Below are 20,245 nucleotides of genomic sequence, written 5' to 3' on the forward strand. Positions count from 1 at the left end.
GGTAGTTACAGGAGCCCTGCACTTTAGTCAGAGAGTTCAAAAAGGAAGAAGTGATTTTGTTTTTTTAAAAAATTCTAACATTAGATGCAGATTTGATGTTCCCTTAGATGCTAAACTGGATCTTGTGAACTTCATTCTAAAAGCAACAAAATACCAGATTTTAAAAACTTGAAAAAAAATCAAAATATTGGAGATGGTCTGAAGGTCAGGTAGCAACATTTCAGATTGATGACTTTTCATTGGATCTGAAAAAAGTGAGAAAGTGTTTTTTTTAAATTGCATGGAGGGAGGTTTTGAAGAGAACAAAGGAGATGTCTATGTTAAAACAGACTAACCTTATGCTGCTGGTGCCATTTGAGAACAGTGAAGACTTGTTAATAGCTGATCAATCTGGAGGGTGTGTTAATGGAATGTGAAAAGGACAAAAAGGAGAGCTGAAACTGAGATGCAGAAATTGATGATGCCTGAAATACTGAGCAAGTTAGGCAGAATCAGTGGAGAGACAAAAAACATTATTAATAAGCCATGTTGATAGTTGTACATGAAAACTGCCCATTCTCGATGTAAGCAAGAAAGGCTTCATCTGAAATTGTTAAATTTAATTCTGAATCTTGAGAGCTACAATACGTTCTCTCAGAAAATGTCATCATTTTTCTTGAGTTTTTGTTGGGCTTCATCTGAATAGAATGGGAAGCAAAAGATAGAAGTCAGAGTGGGAGTGTGATGGAACATTGATGTGATAGGTAGCCTATCAATGTAATTCTGTAATATGCTTTTTTGGTCTCTCCAGTGTAGAGGAGGTCACTATGAACACTTGTATCCAGTACATTAAATTGAAAAATCTGCATGTGCTTCATCTGTTTTTTTAAAAAAAAAGTGGGTTTCCGAATGGGGGAGAGGGGTGGTGAAGGTTAAGACCATAAGACAAAGGAGCAGAAGTAGGCCATTCGGCCCATAGTCTGCTCAGCCAGTTTATCATGAGCTGATCCATTTTCTCCTATTTAGTCCCACTCCCCTGCCTTCTCACCATAACCTTTGATGCCCTGGCTACTCAGATACCTATCAATCTCTGCCTTAAATACACCCAATGACTTGGCCTCCACTGCTGCCCGTGGCAACAAATTCCATAGATTCACCACCCTCTGACTAAAAAAATTTCTTCGCATTTCTGTACTGAAAGGGCGCCCTTCAATCCTTAAATCATGCCCTCTCGTACTAGACTCCCCCATCATGGGAAACAACTTTGCTACATCCACTCTGTCCATGCCTTTTAACATTCGAAATGTTTCTATGAGGTCTCCCCTCATTCTTCTAAACTCCAAGGAATACAGTCCAAGAGCGGACAAACGTTCCTCATATGTTAACCCTCTCATTCCCGGAATCAAAAGGGAAGGCATTAGAGAATGGGAAATGGAGTGGATGCTTTAGAAAGAAAGGCCTGTCAAATATGGTAAATATGGCTTCCTTAAGGGAAAACAAAGTCCTCTTGGAAACACTGTTGTGCGAAGTCTTGTCATCAGCACAGAAATGTTGGCACTAAAGAACAGAATGAAATCAAAATAAGCAACTAGTTGTCCCCAAAACCAGTATCAAAATTAACGGCTTAGGCATAGAGTGAGTCAAGAAGTTTGTGTATTTGGGACAGATGGTCACAGAGGATGGGAAATGTGATACAGAAATTAGAAGAAGAATTGAGATTGCAAGATCAATGTTCTGGAGCCTGAGTGACGTGCTGTGTGGCAAGAGGTTGGACTTTGGGCTGCGTTGTAGAATTTGGAAATGCTACGTTTGGAGCAATCTCTTGTATGGAGTCGAATTGTGGACCTTATGCAAGGAAGTGCAATGATGTCTGGAGGCATTTGAAATGTGGTGTTTAAGGAGAATGCAGAAAATTAGATGGGTGATGAAGGTCAGTAATATGGAAGTGTTGAAGAGAGTGAGGAGAGAAAAGGAGTTGTTGAAGAATGTGCAGAAAAGGAAGCTGGGATATGCTGGTCACGTGTTAAGAGGTGGTGGACTGCAGAAATTGTTATTGGAAGGGATGATAGAAGGAAAGGGAGAAAGAGGAAGGCAGCGAACCACTTGGTACGATAATGTGAGGCAATGGACTGGGTTGAGTTATACTGAGGCCAGAAAAAGAGCGCAAGATCGAAGAAGATGGAGGTGCATAGCCACCAACCCCGGATTCGGGACGGCACCCACTGACTGACTGACTGTTCCCATAACCATTCAATATGAATAGTGAATATAGAGCTTTGTTTTTTAGTAGGATAATATCACTGTAATTGGAAATGTGATCACTGGCCCATGTTAAATTAACAGGCATGGAAACCAAACAACTGCTTTTGGCATTCTGAGTAAAATATTGAAGGTTCTGAAAATCAGCTAGCATCCCAACCTCTCTTATGCCATGGGCCAATACTGTTAGGCAAAGGGTCGGTGGACCCCAGGCCGGGAACTCCCGAGAGAGAGAAAATCATTACTATTTCCTAATGAAAAGTCACATATTTCAAATTGGCAGAAGTTTAAAGATGGAGAAAATGAGTGTGGTATAGGTGGTAGTCTGTGACAAGGCAGAGAAGGAATTAGAAGCTACAAAGGATCATTGGACAAGGCAAAGGGTGATAATTGGACTAGTGAAGAAACAAAAGAAAAGTTGTAAGTAGATGTAAATAGGCATAGCAGACCATTGTTTTAAATAGTGATCACAGTATTCAACCTGGGCTACATAGTTTAAATGTGTCTACTCAAAAGACCAAGCTATTGATCAATCTTCTACTAAACATCATTGAAACAGGAGAAGAATAGAGAATTAAAGTAGAAAAAAGGCAGCAGTTCAGTTGTCCTTCCAGACTGACACAGATATTTCTTAAAGTGTTTACCAATTTCTGTTTTGATTTACCTGAGTCAAGAAGCTGCATGATAACTTTGCCTAATGTTTGTTAGTTGGGACAGAGGGAAATGTAAAATGATATTCATTCTCTATTCATTACTTTTCTTATTTTCCTCAAAGCACCGTTCCATCCAAATTTAATGGTGGTCTAAACCTAGTTTGTTGCACTTCCTGAACCTCTTTCCTTGCCCATTTTCCTCTTTTCTAAAAACATGAGAAGATGTCTATAATTCACATGCCACTTTTCCAACTATAAGTCACTATTATTTCTGATATCTCACATAATATTGTTGCCAAGCACTGACAAGTGGTCACCAGTATTGTCTCTAGACTGTCTCCGAATCCACTGGCAGAGTAAATTAAACCTATGTCATTGCCCTCTTCCAACCCAACTTCTTGTCATTGAGGCTATAATTACATGTAGTTAGCTTCATTATCATTCACATGCCTGACATCAGAGTCCCAAAACAGACTGCATTGAATTGAGTTCAGAACAGAATTTTCCCGGAGGACAGAGGGAATGCTGTGTGGACTTCCACAAAACCACCTGAAAGTGTAATATCCTCAGCTGGTTCATGAAAGTGTTCAATTCATTGTTGACCAATATGAAACTGCATCCAGACTGTCACTGACAACCTGAAATCTCTTGAGATACATGCAGAAGGCCAATCAGAAAAACAAAATTACTACACCATCTCTTAATCACTCTGAACGACTACCTGCGAAGGCCAAGCAGGTTTTTTCCCCATTCCCTTCTACCTTGCAACAATGGCAGATGCAGTATCCAACCTTTTACTATATTTCTTCTCATATTCACCAACCTGTACATTTCCAGCTACAGTAATAGCTCTGATGTACCAGATTTTGTTTCTGCATTTGTTACTCAATTTCCTGTCCTGTGGGGTGACCAAATACCATTCAAGAGACCATCTTGAAGGAACAGCTTTGTTCAGTTTGCAAGCTTACTGTTGTCATAATTTTCTGTTACCCCAATCCTTTCTCCATCCCCCATTTCTCTGACCAACTAAACCTGTTCCAAGAAAACTGAACAAAATGATCAACAAACAACAGATAATCATTTGAATAGTTCTGAATTCAAGAATTTTAGTCAATAATTTCAATCTGACCTGCCTGCCTTGTTTCCTGCGTCGTTATTATTCACAATTTCCTTCCAACCCCTGTTTAACTTCATCTTGTCTTTTACAGATTTAACTTTTTTTTTTGGTCTCCTTTCTCTTTTCCTTCCGGACAACACTTGCCCATTTTTCTGAACTGAAGCATCAACTTGATTTCCTCGGCAGCAGAAACTGCCTTTTCTGCTGAGTGGTTTCAGGATGTTTTATTTCAGACTGCCAACACTGTCAGTATTTTCCTTTTTATATTTTGTGTGCTTAGGCTCAGTTGAACAAACAAACAATTTATTTTTAATTCCTATCCAATGAATCAGGGTTATCTATACAGTTAGGAGAGACATATTACTTGAGTGCTGCACTGCCAGTATCCTGACCATTATAAAACAAAATAATAAAACTTATTTTGTAGAAAATATGATTATCACTTGGACAAATTACTAGATGATATCTCGTGTCTTCCGAACTTTCCTTCATGTGTCAGTCTGTTCAGAATATGACAAAGTAGGGAAAGAATAACAGTATCAGTATGGAAAAAATCTCTTCATCCTATCACCCACTTAACATATTGTAGCATATTCCATTTGTGGCATGGTGTTTACCAATTTTTATGCAGCCAATACACTGCAAATATTTAGCACAGTTTTGAATATTCTGATTATTTATATTGTTTTACGAGAATTTTATAGTAAATGTTAAACACACTTCGTTGAAATACAAGTGTTTGTAAAATAAATTAGTGCATGGAAATTGTGTTATTTTCTGTTCTGTTAGCTGAAAATTGTTTGTTAATACTTTGGAGGAATATCTTGAAATCAAAAATTGGGTTCAGACTTTCATGTTGGCGATCAGTCACAGAGGATTCCTTGTGGTACGAGGATCCGTCTTCAGGTTGGATTGCAGTTGTTCTCTTTAACTTGCTGGTTAGTTGATAATTTCATATGTGATTTGCATTGCAACATAGCTTTTCATTTTGTATTCTGTTATCGGGGGTGGGAGCTCAAAAATAATGCATATGGAAATATTTTAATCAGTTCTTCTATGGAATAGTAGCCAGGAGTCTCCGATCACTTGCGAAAATTGTCATGGAAGCTTTAGTTTGATTTGGGAAAACTTAAGAAGTAGTAATAAGTTTTCACATTTAAAAGTAACTCTTTAAAAATGCTAACCTTGTCACTTGTTGGGAGCATAAAAATCTTCCTTTCTATGTTACTCCTGCAAATTGCTATCATTTTATGCAGCTGTTGCCTAAAATCTCAAATTGTTGTATTGGTCAGAATATCTTTTATTTGTGTGAATACCAGTTGGATTCTAATAAATATATTAGTTTAAATAAAATGGCTAGAAATTCAGAACATTTATGCCATAACTTGTTTCAATTATTGTGTTCAAGTAAGAGTCGTACAGCACAGAAATGGGTGCTTTGTCCCAAATGGTCAATGGAACCATGATGTCCATCTAAGGTGGTCTGCATTCCTCTAAACCCTTCCTATCCATGTGTATGTCCAGGCCTTGATTTACCTGCCTCAACCACATGCTCAAATATCTCAATCTAAATAACGGGCTATCCACTAAGTGAAAAAATTGTCCCTCAGGTTCCTCTTAAACTGGAAGTTGAAAATTACATCTTAGGAATAATTAAATTCGTTGCAAAGTTTTTTATTTATAGGCACTGGAAATCTATCAATGTCAACTCTAGAACATCGCTGTAGGAATTCCTGAACAGTATCCTAAGCACAACCATCCTTAACTGTGCTTCATTAATGTCTTACACAACAATGTGTTCTAAGTAGGGAAATTAGCTAATTACGCAACATCATAATTCTGTGCTCAACCCTTAAGATATTGAAGTGTGCCAACATGATAACACAACCAGTACTTACATCGACTGATAGGCGATACAAATGTTACTTGTCACTTAAGTGTCAGCAATAAGTCTTTTAAAAGATGTCTTTAATCAATGCCCTCAACAATCAAAACTATTTCTATTGCTGAACTACTAGCCCCATGCCTGAAGGAAGAGGGCTCCATCAGCACTCAAGTAGCTCGACAGCAGGATGACAGTGTTTTGTTGGCATTTACCAACAGTCTGGAATATTAACTCTCAGGGCACTGGAGTTGTAGTTTGTACCTTTATACAAAGTTCCCTGCAGCTACAAGCCAATGTTCTTATTTTTGGCAATAACTTTCCAAACTGACCTTCAGAGCAGTAGACGTGATAATACTACCAATTTCCTCCAATTGTATACCATCCTGATTTTGAAATCTATTACACTTCCTTTATCAGCAATAAATCAAAATTTCTGAGTTCTTTTCCAAAACCTAATGGAAGTAGCTTCATACATTGGCTGTGGTCCAAGAAAGCATCTAACAATTGCTTTCTCTGTTTGAACTGAGGGTACAATTACAACTGTTATAAAGATATTTAGGCAGGTACATGGTTAGGAATGATTAGAGGAATATGGGCCAAATTTAAGCAGATAGGACTAGCTCAGGTAAGCAGTTCTGTGTTGCCTAACTTTATTATCAAAAGCTGACTTCAGTAGCACCAAGTACATCTCAGAAATGATTGTATTTTTAAAAGCGGAGACTTGATCTAATCCAGATTACTTTCAGGTTCCAGTAATAAAATGAACAGTGCTATAATAAAAACAACAGGAATTCTGCAGATGCTGGAAATTCAAGCAACACACATCAAAGTTGCTGGTGAACGCAGCAGGCCAGGCAGCATCTGTAGGAAGAGGTGCAGTCGACGTTTCAGGCCGAGACCCTTCGTCAGGACTAACTAAAGGAAGAGTCCTGACGAAGGGTCTCGGCCTGAAACGTCGACTGCACCTCTTCCTACAGATGCTGCCTGGCCTGCTGCGTTCACCAGCAACTTTGATGAGTGCTATAATAAAGACTAATTTCTCCCTTCTAGCAATTCAATATTTGTAAGTTATTCCAAAAATATATTTTTAATTGTTTTTATAGTTTTTTTACAGGATCAAACTGAAGTTGTGCCCTGATTATAAATTAGAATGTCATCATGCCAGATGTTTATGCTTACTTTGCTAGAAAAATATGTTTTTTTTATGTCTTCATCAGAGCAAGTAGTTATCTTTATTTGTACAGGAATTAAGTACAAATCAAAAGGAGAAATGAGACTTCGAGCTGATACTGCCTATTCTCATTTGTGAAAGTAAATCTGCAAAGTTATACACTGCCAGGGTTAAAATGTTTAAATTCTGCTTGAATCTGCTTAGCATTTTAGTTGAGGACAATGACGGACAGCAGGTATTCCTGCTATAATTGGTTTACGATGACACCAGCTCTTTGAGAAAATTTCAACTTTAAAATGAATATAGAATTGTGAGGTCAGGTTGTTGCAGCTACTTGTGTTCTATTTTCAATTCTAGGTACTCGTAATATAGAATTATTGTAATTCAGAGAACAGCTTTATTTCCCATCAGTTTTGAAACATGCTCATTAATATTTTATTGCACTTTAATTTATTAACAGATCTTTTTATCTTCTTGCCCTGAATATCATGCTGGCTCAGGAGTACAACCCTCTGATACTGTGTCCAAGCAGTAATTCTTCAGAAGAACCTTCAGTGAGAGGCTAAATTTAGTGATCACTGAAAAGGCCAGTTCTGTTTATTGCCCATATGCAGGGGTTTTCGTCAGCATTCAGCCAGAGGCAGCTGTTACTAGGCCCCTTTCTGGTGACTTGGCTAACCAGACTCCAATGTTTGTTGTTATCTTTGGGCTTTCAAAACTACTGAATAATTTAATTTTATTATTGCTATAATTTTCATAATGAAATATTGTACTGTATAAAAAGTATCCCTATTTGATCACAACTTTGTTTCGTTAACATCTCGATTTGATACTGAATAATTTCTGTATATTCAGAAGTTGCTTCAGCAGTGAAACACTTTCTTGCCTTTTACTCTAGTGGGAAAAGTAATGGCAATACTGAGAAATTGTAACTTTCCTATCTTTTCCTGGATTAGGTTCTATTCTGAAGATTATGTCAAATGTCTTGGCTAGTTGCACTGGCTAGCAAATAAAATATTTCATTTTTTGCCCCCTGTTGGTTGGGTTGACCATGGATATTACGTCTCAGCTGTCTATGTGATACACAAGCCAGGACAGTACAACATCAAGAGCAAGCTGTTGCCCATGTAGCAGGCTCCCCTTCTCCATGCAGCTGATAAATCCAAAGGAATGGCAGAGACTGATACAGTTTGATGCCAGTGGCATTGCAGGAGTTGCCAGTCTGCATTGAACTCTTTTGGATTTAGTCTCGGGGTTTACTCCTGAAGCCTTCCCTGTGAGTGGTTATAGCCTCAAGGCAGCGGAGGTTTGAGATCAGAGTTTTCCTTCTCCTAGATGAGCTGCCAACCATAGCTGATGAGCCCCATCTGCCCGAATCAACTGGTTTTAAGGTGCCAGTAACCTGCCTTTGTCCTTTCTTCTGTCAGTATAAGTGGTTCCACTGAGCTTAGTAGCTAAGCCCACACATGAAGGACAGGAGCTGAAATTGGTTGTTAGAGGCAATTTGAGATGCACGCCATTGGGAGTATTGAATAGGTGGTGGGAGCTTGTCCCCATTACCACTCTCAGCTAAGACATCCTTAAGGAACCTTTACTAGCCATGCTTTAGCTATGAACTATCCCAGCTGTTTTATTTTCACATGATTCCCTCTCCACCATCGTGAACCTATCATCCCCACCTTGTGTTCTTTTGTCCCATGTTGTTTTGTTTGTTTTCCTCTGAAGGATGCTTGGTGATGGTTCCATTAGATGATGAAATGATAAGATGCACACAGTTTTGTGAATTAACTAAATAGGAATTTTTGTTTAGTTATGCAGTATAAAGTTGTGAGAGTGAAACCACAAAACAGATTTGTGAAAGGAGTTCTAGAGTTTGTAGCAAATAATTTTTCATTCTTCTGCCATTGAAAATAGAACATAAATGCAGGGCAGTGTAAAGAAGATACTGAAGGCACGTAACTGATGGTATTCATAAAGGAAAGGGCAGACTATTGTAAGCATTTCTGTAATGATTTAAAATATTTTAATGTCACTGCGATGGTCCTGTTCAAATTATGCCTCTAGGGTGAAAGAGTATGTTACCTCTTAAAACAAAAGATAATGAGATATTGTTGTACTATCTTGGCCACTGTTTTTCACCATTATTTACATGAAAGTTCAGAATCATTGTGGAATTACCATGATAAGCTACATCTTTTCAATCATAAACGTTGGAGTAAAAAATCTATGCTGATAATTACTGACCTCTTGGATACAATTGCAAAATAATTTTTTGTATTGTAGAAAAGGAAACTTACCCCTTTTGGAATAAAAAAAAAGTCAAATTTAGTAACGTAAACATGAGGAATTCTGCAGATGCTGGAAATTCAAGCAACACACATCAAAGTTGCTGGTGAACGCAGCAGGCCAGGCAGCATCTCTAGGAAGAGGTGCAGTCGACGTTTCGGGCCGAGACCCTTCGTCAGGACTAACTGAAGGAAGAGCTAGTAAGAGATTTGAGAGGGGGAGGGCGAGATCCAAAATGATAGGAGAAGACAGGAGGGGGAGGGATGGAACCAAGAGCTGGACAGGTGATTGGCAAAAGGGATATGAGAGGATCATGGGACAGGAGGCCCAGGGAGAAGGAAAAGGGGGAGGGGGGGAACCCAGAGGATGGGCAAGCGGTATAGTCAGAGGGACAGAGGGAGAAAAAAGAGAGAGAGAGAGAGAAAGAATGTGTGTATATAAATAAATAACGGATGGGGTACGAGGGGGAGGTGGGGCATTAGCGGAAGTTAGAGAAGTCAATGTTCATGCCATCAGGTTGGAGGCTACCCAGACGGAATATAAGGTGTTGTTCCTCCAACCTGAGGTTGGCTTCATCTTTACAGTAGAGGAGGCTGTGGATAGACATATCAGAATGAGAATGGGATGTGGAATTAAAATTTGTGGCCACTGGGAGATCCTGCTTTCTCCGGCGGACAGAGCGTAGGTGTTCAGCAAAATGATCTCCCAGTCTGCGTCGGGTCTCGCCAATATATAGAAGGCCACATCGGGAGCACCGGACGCAGTATATCACCCCAGCTGACTCACAGGTGAAGTGTTGCCTCACCTGGAAGGACAGTCTGGGTCCCTGAATGGTGGTAAGGGAGGAAGTGTAAGGGCATTCACGCACATCTGCTGTCAATCCATTCTCCCGTCACCCCACTAGGAATAGGGTTCCCCGGTCCTAACCGACCACCCCACCAGCCTCCGGGTCCAACATATTATTCTCCGTAACTTCCGCCACCTCCAAAGGGATCCCACCACTAAGCACATCTTTCCCTCTCCCCCCCCCCCGCTTTCCACAGGGATCGCTCCCTACGCGACTCCCTTGTCCATTCATCCCTCCCCACTGATCTCCCTCCTGGCACTTATCCTTGTAAGCAGAACAAGTTCTACACATGCCCTTACACTTCCTCCCTTAGCACCATTCAGGGCCCCAGACAGTCCTTCCAGGTGAGGCGACACTTCACCTGTGAGTTGGCTGGGGTGATACACTGTGTCCGGTGCTCCCGATGTGGCCTTCTATATATTGGCGAGACCCGACGCAGACTGGGAGACCGCTTTGCTGAACACCTACGCTCTGTCTGCCAGAGAAAGCAGGATCTCCCAGTGGCCACACATTTTAATTCCACATCCCATTCCCATTCTGACATGTCTATCCACGGCCTCCTCTACTGTAAAGATGAAGCCACACTCAGGTTGGAGGAACAACACCTTATATTCCGTCTGGGTAGCCTTCAACCTGATGGCATGAACATTGACTTCTCTAACTTTCGCTAATGCCCCACCTCCCCCTCGTACCCCATCTGTTATTTATTTATATACACACATTCTTTCTCTCTCTCTCTTTCCTCCCTCTGTCCCTCTGACTATACCCCTTGCCCATCCTCTGGGTTTTTCCCCCCCTCCCCCTTTTCCTTCTCCTTGGGCCTCCTGTCCCATGATCCTCTCATATCCCTTTTGCCAATCACCTGTCCAGCTCTTGGCTCCATCCCTCCCCCTCCTGTCTTTTCCTATCATTTTGGATCTCCCCTCCCCCTCCCACTTTCAAATCTCTAACTAGCTCTTCCTTCATTTAGTCCTGACGAAGGGTCTTGGCCCAAAACATCGACTGTACCTCTTCCTAGAGATGCTGCCTGGCCTGCTACGTTCACCAGCAACTTTGATTTGTGTTGTTTGCCAAATTTAGTGTAATGATATGCTCAGTGTACTGTGCAGTAACAGTGATTTCTACCTCTAGCCATTGTGTCCTTTATAGATTTTTATGAGCATTAGCCAAGGTCCCTTAGGACTTAAATACATTTGTTCTGTGTAATTTTTTTCATTAAAGCAGGTTGCTTAAACTATTAGAAAGTAAGGTTAATGCATGGAATTTGTAATAGGCCTAGATTTTCCCTTTTTAGAAAAAAGCCTAAAACCAAAATCAAATCCATTGGTATGGGAGGAGTTCTGCAAAAGTTTTTATTTCATCTATATTGATTGTAATTGTAGACTACGGTATTCGGTATTCTGCATTCTCTGATAGATTTTGATGCCAAGTTCATCCTGGCAGTAAAACTGTTTTGGATGCAAAATAATGTAACAATATAGCTTTGTTTTCATTGCTGCTTAATACAATCCCTTGTAACTCAAATGAGGAAGAAAATACCAAAGATAGTAAAAAATTTGGCTGTCTTTGTACGTTCATTTGTAGAAACCCAGAAAATAAAATGTGCTTTATTAAGTCTCTTAATGTTTAAACATTTATCAATGCATATTTGCTGTATTCGGATGGACAAGGTTAGCATTTTTACGTATTTCTAAAAAAGAAACAAAACAATAAACTTTTTATTAGTGTAATGCACTTTACTTTGTTGTACTAATGGTTATGATTTTGTATGATTACTTTGCAGTTTAAACTTCCATGCTCTGCTGCAAATAGCAAAAACTCGGTACTACAATGTTTAAGTATAAGCCTTTTTTCATTATCTCCTCTTGGCCCTTTCTTTAATTTACAGTTGTTCAAAGGGGGAAAAAACTGAACTTGAATGAGACTTGCATTTAATTATTTGAGTTCTACCATAAGGTACAGTATTGCAAGTTCATCTGATAAGGTCACTTGTCATTGTGATGCAGACAGCCTGTGTCTATTTTAGGTATATATACTGTGCATTTCTCTCAAGAAAAGAGTAAACTTTCTCATCCCATGTTCCACCTTACCAGATAATTTTTCTTTCATCATTACTAGGCATAAATAACTACTAGTTTTAATTCTGAGAGCGCAGGACCAGGTACTGATTGCAGTCTATACACTATAACTATATGCGGCAATACAGATTTTAAAAAAACATTTGTCATTCAGAATGCACCACATATTTTCAGTTAAACTCCTGTGTGTCTGTGTCTACTTTTTTAATCGACATTGCAAAAGCTACTTCTCTCTGTGTTCAATTCTCAGTCCAGAAATGGGTGGGATAGAGCTAGCCTCTCTTTGGCTGCATCAGTTTCAAATTACATTCAAAAGAAATAGCTACAGTTGTCTCATAATAAACCTGATTTCTCATTAACTATCAAAGCTTCCAGCTGATGTGATTAACTCTCTTAGCTGTTATCTGAAGTGGTATGGTAAATTTGTATAATAGATTGTAGGAAATGGTATTGTCTCTATCGTACCATAGGGGAAAGGGCCATTATGAAAGCATTTAGAGATTAGTGAAAAATACTGCTCTTGCTTATGTGGCCAAGAATGAATTTTAGAAAGAGATAGTTTCCATATTATAAATCATTTAATTGGTTAGGTCGTGTAATATTTGGGTAGAATGTGTGAGGTATATATTAGTGAGTTTGGATTGACTTTATAGTCCTGTGAGCCAGATTTTCTTGATCATACGCTTAAACTGATATGTTCTTCATATTTAACAGAATGCATCAGGCCCTGTGTTCTTGTTGTGAAGGCATTTTATTTTATTTCCCTCATCATGAATGTACCTTGAACACTTTTGTCAGGGACATTAAAATTAATAACAGCAACATGATTCAGGGAATGAAATGGGTAAATGCTAATACTATTCTAAGTTGGAGGTTCAAACCTCACAATTGGTTGGTAGGCTGAAGTACAGACTGACCCGAAAATAAATTTGGAAGGCCATTGTTTATTGCCCCTCTTTAATTTATAGAATAAACACAATAAAAACCCAATGGTAAGTGAATATTCTTCTTTTTGAGATTGGGTAATTGCAGACATTTAGAATAGATCATCTCCACATAATCCTCATTAAGGTTATTTTTTTGTATTCCACTCATTAGGAATGAGTGATTAGTGCAGTTGAAGTTTGTTGGGCACCAGCAAACAACCCCCTTTGCACTCACACGCACACTCGTACACACTCACGCTCGCACTTCTCTCCATTCCACAGGGTGTTGTCTCATGCTGGTTCCACAGATGTCAACACTCCTGGCAACTCACCCAACTGGCTGTTCACAAGTGTGAGCTTACACAGTGAGTGTCATTAGGTTATTTGTACCATGGCTGACATTGTAGTTGAGCCTTTTATTTAATCCTCGCCCAACATACATACAACTCTCGCTTTCTAACAGGATCAGTGGCAGGAGCATTGCCTAACTTATATTAACCTGGGAAACTTAAGTCCGTTGACTGCCATTCTGGCAGGGAACAACTAGCATGACAAAATCCAAGGATCAAACCTGGAGGCGCCTTGTTCCCAGTAGTTCAGTTGCACACAGGTTGGTGGCCTTTTATCTATTCAGATATCAGAGGAGCTTGCCAACTGTATTTTTTTCAGTTAGATGTGAAATTAGAACATTCAAAAATCATGTAAATGAAAATTACCTTGGATGACCAATTTAGTTTCCGTCTTAATGTTTCCAAGATTCTAAAAGAACAACTGTTCCATTAGGTGTATTCATCACTGCATTTTTTTCTATTTAATATTGCAGTCTGTGGCACAGGCACTTTTAAACTGAAGAAATATAATACTCAGTTATTAGAACTTTAAATCTCCAGGAGAGTTGCTTTAATCAATATTGATAGTGGAATCATGATTTTTTTTTAGTTTGAATATACAAGCAATTCTTCCTCTGCCATAGCCATTTAATTTTCTTCAGAGCTTTGTATGTTATGAGAATAATGAGAGACTGGTGCCAGGACAGATACATTTTGATTAAACAGTGGACCTGGTCATTTGTGCTATACTCAATTTGTTACTTCAGCAAAATGAAAACATTTGCAGATCAAGAAGTAAACAATTACTAATTCAAATTGCCATGCATAATTTATTTGTAGCAGATAGTAAAATGTGGATTTCTTAAGATTTGAGATTAACATTATTAGAATTGTCTCATGTTCAGAGTTCAAAGGCTATGTTATCAGTATTGTTATTTTTTTCCCAGGCTTTACTGCTATTACAGCCACCAATCCCATCTGGCTAATAAAGACACGCTTGCAACTAGAAGCACGGTAATCAAATCTCATTTAACCTGTTAATTATGGTATTTTTAGGAAGGAAAATAGAAATGAACAAATTGTTTCTTTTTAAATAAATGTAGGAAGTTCCAGTGATGATCAGATTTTTTAAAAAAAATATGAATAGCTTTCTGTTTGTATATATCTATTCTCACCACATCCACTTAACATGTACACTAAGAAAATAATTTAATTTAGAAACATTTTGTTTTAAAAATTTACTTAAATTTCTGATTTTAAAATCCTATGCACCGAAGGTCTTTTGTAATTGGCTGTTAAATTTATTACAAAAGTCCTTTGCAGCAATTTTCCCCCTCCATTGAAGTTAATGGTAGAAAAATCTCTATAGAACTCTGGTGAGACCAAATTTGGAATATTGTGTTCAGTTCTCTTAGCATCATTTTAGGAAGGTTGTAGAAGCTTTAGTGAAGATGCAGAGGAGATTTACCAGGATGCTACCTGGATTACAAAGCTGGTCTTGTGAGGACAGGTTGAGAGAGCTAGGGATTTTCTCTCTGGAGAGAAGGGGGATGAGAGATGACTTGACAGAGGTGTACAAGCTGATAAGAAGTTTGGATCGACTGGACCCCCAGAGACTTTTTCACAGGTTGGAAATGGGTGACATAATTTGAGGTATTGGGAAGAAAGTATGGGGGGATGTCAGAGGCAGGTTTTTTTTTACACAGTGAGTGATAGGTGTGTGGAATGCACTCCTAGGCAAGATGGTATAGGCAGCTACATTAGGAACTCTAGACTTTTGAAAGGCACATAGATGAAAGAAAAGAGTTAGATTGATCTTAGAGTAGGTTAAAGGGTTGGCACAACATTGTAGGCCAATCTCTGTTGCTGGAAAAGGATATCCTCACAGCTTTACTTCAAGAGAAACTGCTGGTCACATATACAGGACTTTTAACATTTTCTTTACTAGTGGGAATGAGGTTTTTGCTATTGCCACTGAAACAAAATTGAAAGAATTTATTATCTTGCAGTTTGCTGTGCTGTGTATTCTAAAGAGTATTGAAGATGTGCTTTTGTTTGGAAAGGTCACGCAACTTGTTCTGTCAGCATCTATGAGGGGTGATTGATAAGTTCGTGCCCTAAGGTAGAAGGAGATGAGTTATTAACTTCAAACTTCCTGCGCAATCACTCAGAGGTGAACTGCATGTGCATGTAACGAGAGCTGTATAACTCATCTCCTCCTACCTTAGGCCATAAATTTATCAATCACCCCTGCTGTGGACACTTTCTGGAGGTCCAAGATCCGTATGCTCCACAACCGCTGGACTAAGTGTGTAAATGCCGGGGGGGACTATGTTGAAAAATAAGTGTGCTAGGTTTTCTAAAACTGACTCCTTCTACCTTAGATCACGAAATTATCAATCACCCCTCGTACCTGTTGCTGCAATTCATGTTCTTTAATACATAGAATTGAGAAGTTGAAACTATGTATTGGAAAATATATTAATTGTTCATTGGAATTGCCTTTTCTTTATGTAGGAGCCGAGGTGAAACACGGATGAGTGCTTTTGAATGTGTGAGAAGAGTATATCGTTTTGATGGTATTAGAGGCTTCTACAGAGGAATGTCGGCTTCCTATGCAGGCATATCTGAGACTGTCATTCATTTTGTAATTTATGAAAGCATAAAGCAGAGACTGATGCAATCCAAAACATCTTCAAACATGGATCCTGAAGAAGATTCTGTTAAATATGCTTCAGACTTTATAGCCTTGATGTTAGCTGCCGCAACATCTAAAACATGTGCCACCAGTATAGCATATCCACATGGTACGTAGTTTCTATGCACTTATAAACAACATACTTTTCCATGACTGTTCTAGTTTAGTTCCTTCTGTAATTAAGCCTAGGTTAGATGTAATGTAATTCTGTGAACCCTTGCTTGTTCATTGAGCTTGCTATCCTCTCTGAACTTAGATTCCCTTTTACTTGATCCTGATCCTTATCATAACACTCTGGAGCTATAGATTATTCATTGCACAAAGCCTGTTTGCCAAAACCTAAATAAAGGATGAAAATCTGAAATAAAATGAAAATTCTGTAGACATTCTGCACCTTTGGAACAAGAAACTGAGTTAATCCTAGTAGATGTTTTTGCATGGTAGGGGAATTAAGGGTGTGGGGAAAAGCTAGGTAGGTGGAGATGAGTCCATGGCCAGATCAGCCATAATCTTACTGAATGGCGGAGCATGCTTGACAGGCCAGATGGCCTACCTCTGCTCCTATTTCTTATGTTATGCTCTTAAGAATGCCTTTCATTAGAATTTTCTAAAGCCCATTTCTTACTATATTTTCTTAAAATGTGTAATATACTCCAAAGTTCTTAGCTTAAAAGGTCCTTGTTTGCAATTAGGTGTACATACAAACACACATGAGCAAGATTTGGAAGCAGAAGCCCACTTAGCCCTTCAAACCTTTACTGACATTTAATATGATGCCGGCTGATTAGATAGATTGTGATTTGAACTGTACATTCTACTCATAACTTTTTACCCCCCTCCCCCCACCTCACTTAGCAGGAATTTGATTTCCTCTGGCTTAAAAAGTATTTAAAAACTCAGGACCCAGAAATAAAAATTATTTCTTCATCTCTGACTTCAGTATATAAATTTCATTTATAAAGCTACAAAATATAGAGACCCCAACATAAATCTGCCGCAGTTCGCTCTCATCAACCACAATAAGATCTGCTCTATTCTGGCTCCGTTTCTTGGCAGCCCATGTTCCATCTATATTTATCTAAATGTAAATATGCCCATCTTTGATCCTAGTCAAAGAAAACTATTCTTTGTTTTTAATTTTCATCCCAATTTTTTAGATCCCTCTCTTTCTGTAAACCTGCGTCAGCTCTAAAACCATTCAAGGTCCTTTGTGCTCCTTTAATTTGGTCTGCTGGTGGTCCACTAATCATTTTTTCTCCCCATTGGTTCACATTTTACTGCATTTAAAGTTGCCTAGATCCTAAACTTTGAAATTCACTACCTAAATTGACTGATCTCTCCTCTACAATGTACCTTAAAATTTGTTCTTTTGAACAATCATTTGATTATATCTCATCTCATTTTGTGGCTTTGTGTCAATGATTGTTTGATGTGTCAAAATCTCCTAATAACTTGGATTTTAAATTATTACCTTTCATTTGAGAAGAGTATATCACCACAGATTTTTAGTGTTTTTCTAAATCTCCTTTGCAATGTTGGATTATGTAGAGTTTATGAACTTCTGTAATGTAAAGCAAATCCTGCTTGAATGAAGATTTCAATGTCTGCAAAAATTCAATATTCAATATATTGGATAATATAATTGTAAATGTGCAGTTTTTAATCATAATTTGATCCACTTTTTTTTTACAGAAGTCATAAGAACTAGGCTACGTGAAGAAGGAACAAAATACAGATCATTTTTTCAGACATTTTCCTTAGTAATATCTGAGGAAGGTTACAGATCACTTTATCGTGGTCTCATCACCCATCTGGTAAGACAGATTCCAAACACTGCGATCATGATGGCCACTTATGAGCTGGTGGTTTATCTTCTTGATGGGTAACGAAAGTGATGATCTATTGTGCAAACCTGGAAGACCAAAGGATTTGACTGGACCAGAAACCCCAGATAAATTTAATGCTGAGAAAAATGAATCAATTGTGAAGATTTAAGCTGCTGTTAAGACAAAGAATGTCCAGTTCATGAAAAGAACTTGCTGTGATCAAGGAGCTGCCGGTAGTCATGGCAATGACACAAAATTAGAGAATCACCACTTAATGGGGAACATTTAACAAATCTAAATGTTATATTATCCTGTTATCTTTCATTATAACATCAGGTTTTTTCATCTTGATAAGCTTTCAATTTTAATGAAGTGTCAGGCAATCTTTGTAATAAGAAATGTATTGCTTTAAACCATTTCACTCAAATGATGCAAGAGTCATAGGCATTCTCCCAATAATCTGAGAGGCATTCCACTGAGTTGAAATCCTTGTACCAATTATCTCCCCCGTAGATCAACCTCTAGAAAAGAAGCTTACAAAGGTGGTTAAGTTCACTCGTCATTGAAGCCCATATTAAATAACAGTTGTATATTTCAGTATTTAAACAGTATTTTGAATAAGCCCAGGGATGCATCAATTACAATCTAGTATCCTCATGCAAAGCGTTAAATCTTGGAGGGTGGAGAGAGGTAGGCTGAGATGGTGTTCTTAGATTTTTTTTCCTAAGCACATTATATTTTGCACAGTAACATCCTTGCTTAAACTCCAATAATGCTGAAATTTAAACTTGAATTGCACCTCTTAAATTCTAAATTTAAGAATTTATTCACTTAACATCTAAGGTATGACTAATGAATGTAAAGCAAGATAAATAAGGTTGATTTGTTTACTGTTCCCCTGAAGTATTTGCATACACTTATTGTAGCATATCTATAGACTGTTAATTGCTTCAAAGAAACAGCTGTAAGTGTTATTACGTTATGCTTATGTCTGTCTATTCAGTCTGTAGATGCTTACAAAAAGGGATGCTAATGTTGGAAGAGGAAACAAAAATATGCAATACTCCACTATATGTTACAAATCTAAATTTTACGTTATCATAAGTGACTTTGTCTTGAATATTTCCTCAAGCACTTTGTGGCCTTTCTACCTTGTGGGTTTTACTCTTTTCCCCAGATGATTTCAGTTCTTAAATTGTCAAAATAGCTAATAAATCTTTCACAAAAGTTTGTTCGATATAATATAGATGGTTTCTGTTATTAAAGTTGTGCATTTTGCAGTCACTTCTCAATCCATAATTACATTGTATAATAACTTTGTGTACCTTTTTAAGTTTTGTTACTATCACTGTGTATTCTTAAATATTTGCATCCTTCAGTTTTTGCATTTGTTGAATCCTGATGAACAAATCATTATATACAAATTCTATGTTTGCCTTGTCTTTTCTCAAATTGTACTTGGAAAGAGTGCTATGATCTTCCCTTATTTCCGTATGCTTTAAACTTGTTTATCTGAATCTGTTATGCAAAAAGCAGATTTTAAGTTGGTGGACAGATACAAACCTGTCATTTGGATAGTTTCAGAAAAAGGATGTGAACACAGTTTATTTAAAATTAAAACATTTTTCATTGCAGTTGATGGAAGTGTGAGTGCATTTGACAACTTGTATACTAGTGCAGAATAACCTCAAAAATAAAACTGGCAAAACAGTATTAATGTGATTTTACAATTTAGTCATCTGAACCTATTTATAATTGGGGGTGGGGGTCGAAATTGCCATACGGAATCTCAACTACACAATGTCCTGTTGAGCTACAATGACTTGTATTACTACCTTTTTTTTTAACAAGTCCATTCTCATATCTGAGCATGTCGTAATGTGAAATACGGTCTACACTTGGGCTGGTATTGTACAGTTTAATTTTTTATTTTTGTTTTCATACCTTGGCAATGTTTGTAATCATGGTCATAAAGCTACAGTATATCTAAATATGCTGCCTTAGACAGATGTTTTGCAAAAACTCTGCTGTTCATTTCCAGATCTAAAGTGTGTTCGATCTTCTGTGCATAGTGCATCCTTGGGTGCAAGCAATGTATGTACATATTCTGTACAGAATCTTTAATTCTTAAGTCTTCATGTGTTTTGGATGCTTCTATATTGCAAAGGATTAAAAATGAATTAGAAAATGC

At 38.0% G+C, this 20,245-nt stretch overlaps 1 protein-coding gene across 1 annotated transcript in view; it reads left to right on the forward strand.

The window, feature by feature from the left end:
- slc25a36a (solute carrier family 25 member 36a) overlaps positions 1–19,693 on the forward strand; it is an 89,743-nt gene extending 70,050 nt beyond the window's left edge. Inside the window, exons 5-7 of the mRNA XM_072255502.1 lie at positions 14,478–14,544; positions 16,048–16,337; positions 17,921–19,693. Of these exons, the coding sequence (XP_072111603.1) occupies positions 14,478–14,544; positions 16,048–16,337; positions 17,921–18,114 (551 nt within the window). The 3' untranslated portion in view covers positions 18,115–19,693. The remainder of the gene's footprint in view (positions 1–14,477; positions 14,545–16,047; positions 16,338–17,920) is intronic.
- The last annotated feature ends 552 nt before the right edge of the window (positions 19,694–20,245 follow it).

The sequence above is a fragment of the Mobula birostris genome, chromosome 4 (assembly GCF_030028105.1).
Source record: "Mobula birostris isolate sMobBir1 chromosome 4, sMobBir1.hap1, whole genome shotgun sequence".
Taxonomy (NCBI): Eukaryota; Metazoa; Chordata; class Chondrichthyes; order Myliobatiformes; family Myliobatidae; genus Mobula; species Mobula birostris.